This window comes from Malurus melanocephalus, unplaced genomic scaffold, assembly GCF_030028575.1.
Source record: "Malurus melanocephalus ecotype Western Australia unplaced genomic scaffold, MMel_1.1 scaffold_355, whole genome shotgun sequence".
Taxonomy (NCBI): Eukaryota; Metazoa; Chordata; class Aves; order Passeriformes; family Maluridae; genus Malurus; species Malurus melanocephalus.
In genome coordinates, this window is record NW_026623587.1 from 337,624 (window position 1) to 339,375 (window position 1,752).

A 1,752-nucleotide genomic window follows, 5' to 3' on the forward strand; every position below is an offset into this window, starting at 1 on the left:
CTGCAGCCGTGGCTCTGCAAATCCTCTGAAGGCAGAGATTAGAGGTTTGACGCATGGAGTCAAAAGCTGGCTTGGATGTAAATCCCAAGAAGGGGCATTCCTGCTCCTTGCCCTCAGAAACAGATTTGCACAGGAGCGCCCAAAGCTCCCCTTGTTCTCCACGGGGATTTTGCAAACCCCTTTAAGGTCTGCTACTGGCTCATCTCGTAATTTGACTTTCTCAGAAATCGTTGGGGCAGCTCTTGGAGTAAAGCTGGGAAGAACTGGAAATGGCAGTTGCCATCCCCAGGTCCCGGCAGTGATTTAAACACTGGAAMCAAGGGAAAAACAGGTTTTCCTGGAGTTTTATTTTATTTCTCCTTTTATTTTTAGTCAGTACAAAACGGAGGAGTGACACTGCCAGGAGGGGCTATATCAGAATACAGACTGCCGCTGCTGCCTATCCCAAATACCATCCAACAGAAAGTCATTTTAGGTAAAACACAGGTATTTTCAGTTAAAAAACTGAAATAACAATATTTCAGTTAAAATGAGAGAATGTCCATGCTTTAGGATGCAGAAGACAAATTTCTCTCTCCAAAGCATTCCTTTGGAAAGAAGGAGCTTGGGTTGCTTTTAGGTTCTACCTYGCTACTTTTTATGTAGTTTTAGACTTTATAAAGTTTCTGTTGTGGAAATTTGTTGSAGCAGATGAGGGCAGAGCAGATGAGGAAAAAAGGTTGGACAGGTGGTTGTTAGCCCCTGAATGTGTATGAAATTTCAGTTCTCTCTCAATTGAAAGACCTATTCTCTCCCATGAAAGACCTGTAGATGTAAAAAAAAAACCAGACTGTAAGAAGATGAAGTGGTTCTTCCATACCATATGGTGACCAACAAAAATCAGTTCCTTGTGTATTCCTTGGAAATCATAAGAAAAAAAAAAAAAACACTTCCAGAGAAAACCGCTCACGTGTAAGAGTTAATTTTACAATTTCAGTGGATTCATTGTTCCTTCCTACACTTTCAGGATTTATATTCATTCCAGGCTCCTCYACTGTCAGAGTGGTTGATCTTTAAATGATCMATGTATGTTCTCAAGCAGAAAATGYTCTCTCTTGCCWCCATCCACAGGCTACACTGGATGCATCCCCTGTGCCATAGACAACGTGGGCATGACCTACCTCGCATCTGTGAGGAAAGCCATGCAGGAATTTGACCGACAGCAGGTAGATTTTAGATTMTTGAAATAAGAATGTGCTTAATGCTGGTGCTGATCCACCTGAATTTTCAGTAGGAGGATTAAAACTGGGTTACAAGTTACAAGCAAAATCAAACGCTGTTAGGTAACGTTGAAAAAAATGAGCAGTGAATTTCTGTCACTTGTTTCCTTGGGACATTAAGGGAGRATAAATGAGTTCATAAAAAGATTAWGCAAATCTATTGAGGYCTGGGTCAAGAGTGGMTGATAAAAATGCTCTGAGTGCAGAARTACAGGATGCAACAATCTGCACTTCCCTTATGGAATATATCTCCTCTGCYTGGTTGGCAGTGCAGGATGGCTTCCTGTGATATGTCTCCCTTTCATTGGCTGTAAAGCTCTTTCCTTTACCAACACAATTTGTCTTAAAGGGATCTCGGTCTTCTTCCTCCTTTTGGGAAGGATGCAGAAACATCCCTCCTGAAGAACCGTCATCCCCTTGCTGTAAGAGCTCCCATACAATGACACATAATCCTCGGGCACGGGAAAACGAGATCCCTCCCGCAGCAGCGAAC

The 1,752-nt window shown here is 42.5% G+C and overlaps 1 protein-coding gene across 1 annotated transcript in view; it reads left to right on the top strand.

Moving 5' to 3' along the window:
- CIMIP2A (ciliary microtubule inner protein 2A) overlaps positions 1-1,752 on the top strand; it is a 14,939-nt gene that overhangs the window by 8,087 nt on the left and 5,100 nt on the right. Inside the window, exons 4-5 of the mRNA XM_057378348.1 lie at positions 373-475; positions 1,111-1,205. Coding sequence (XP_057234331.1) covers positions 373-475; positions 1,111-1,205 — 198 coding nt within the window. The remainder of the gene's footprint in view (positions 1-372; positions 476-1,110; positions 1,206-1,752) is intronic.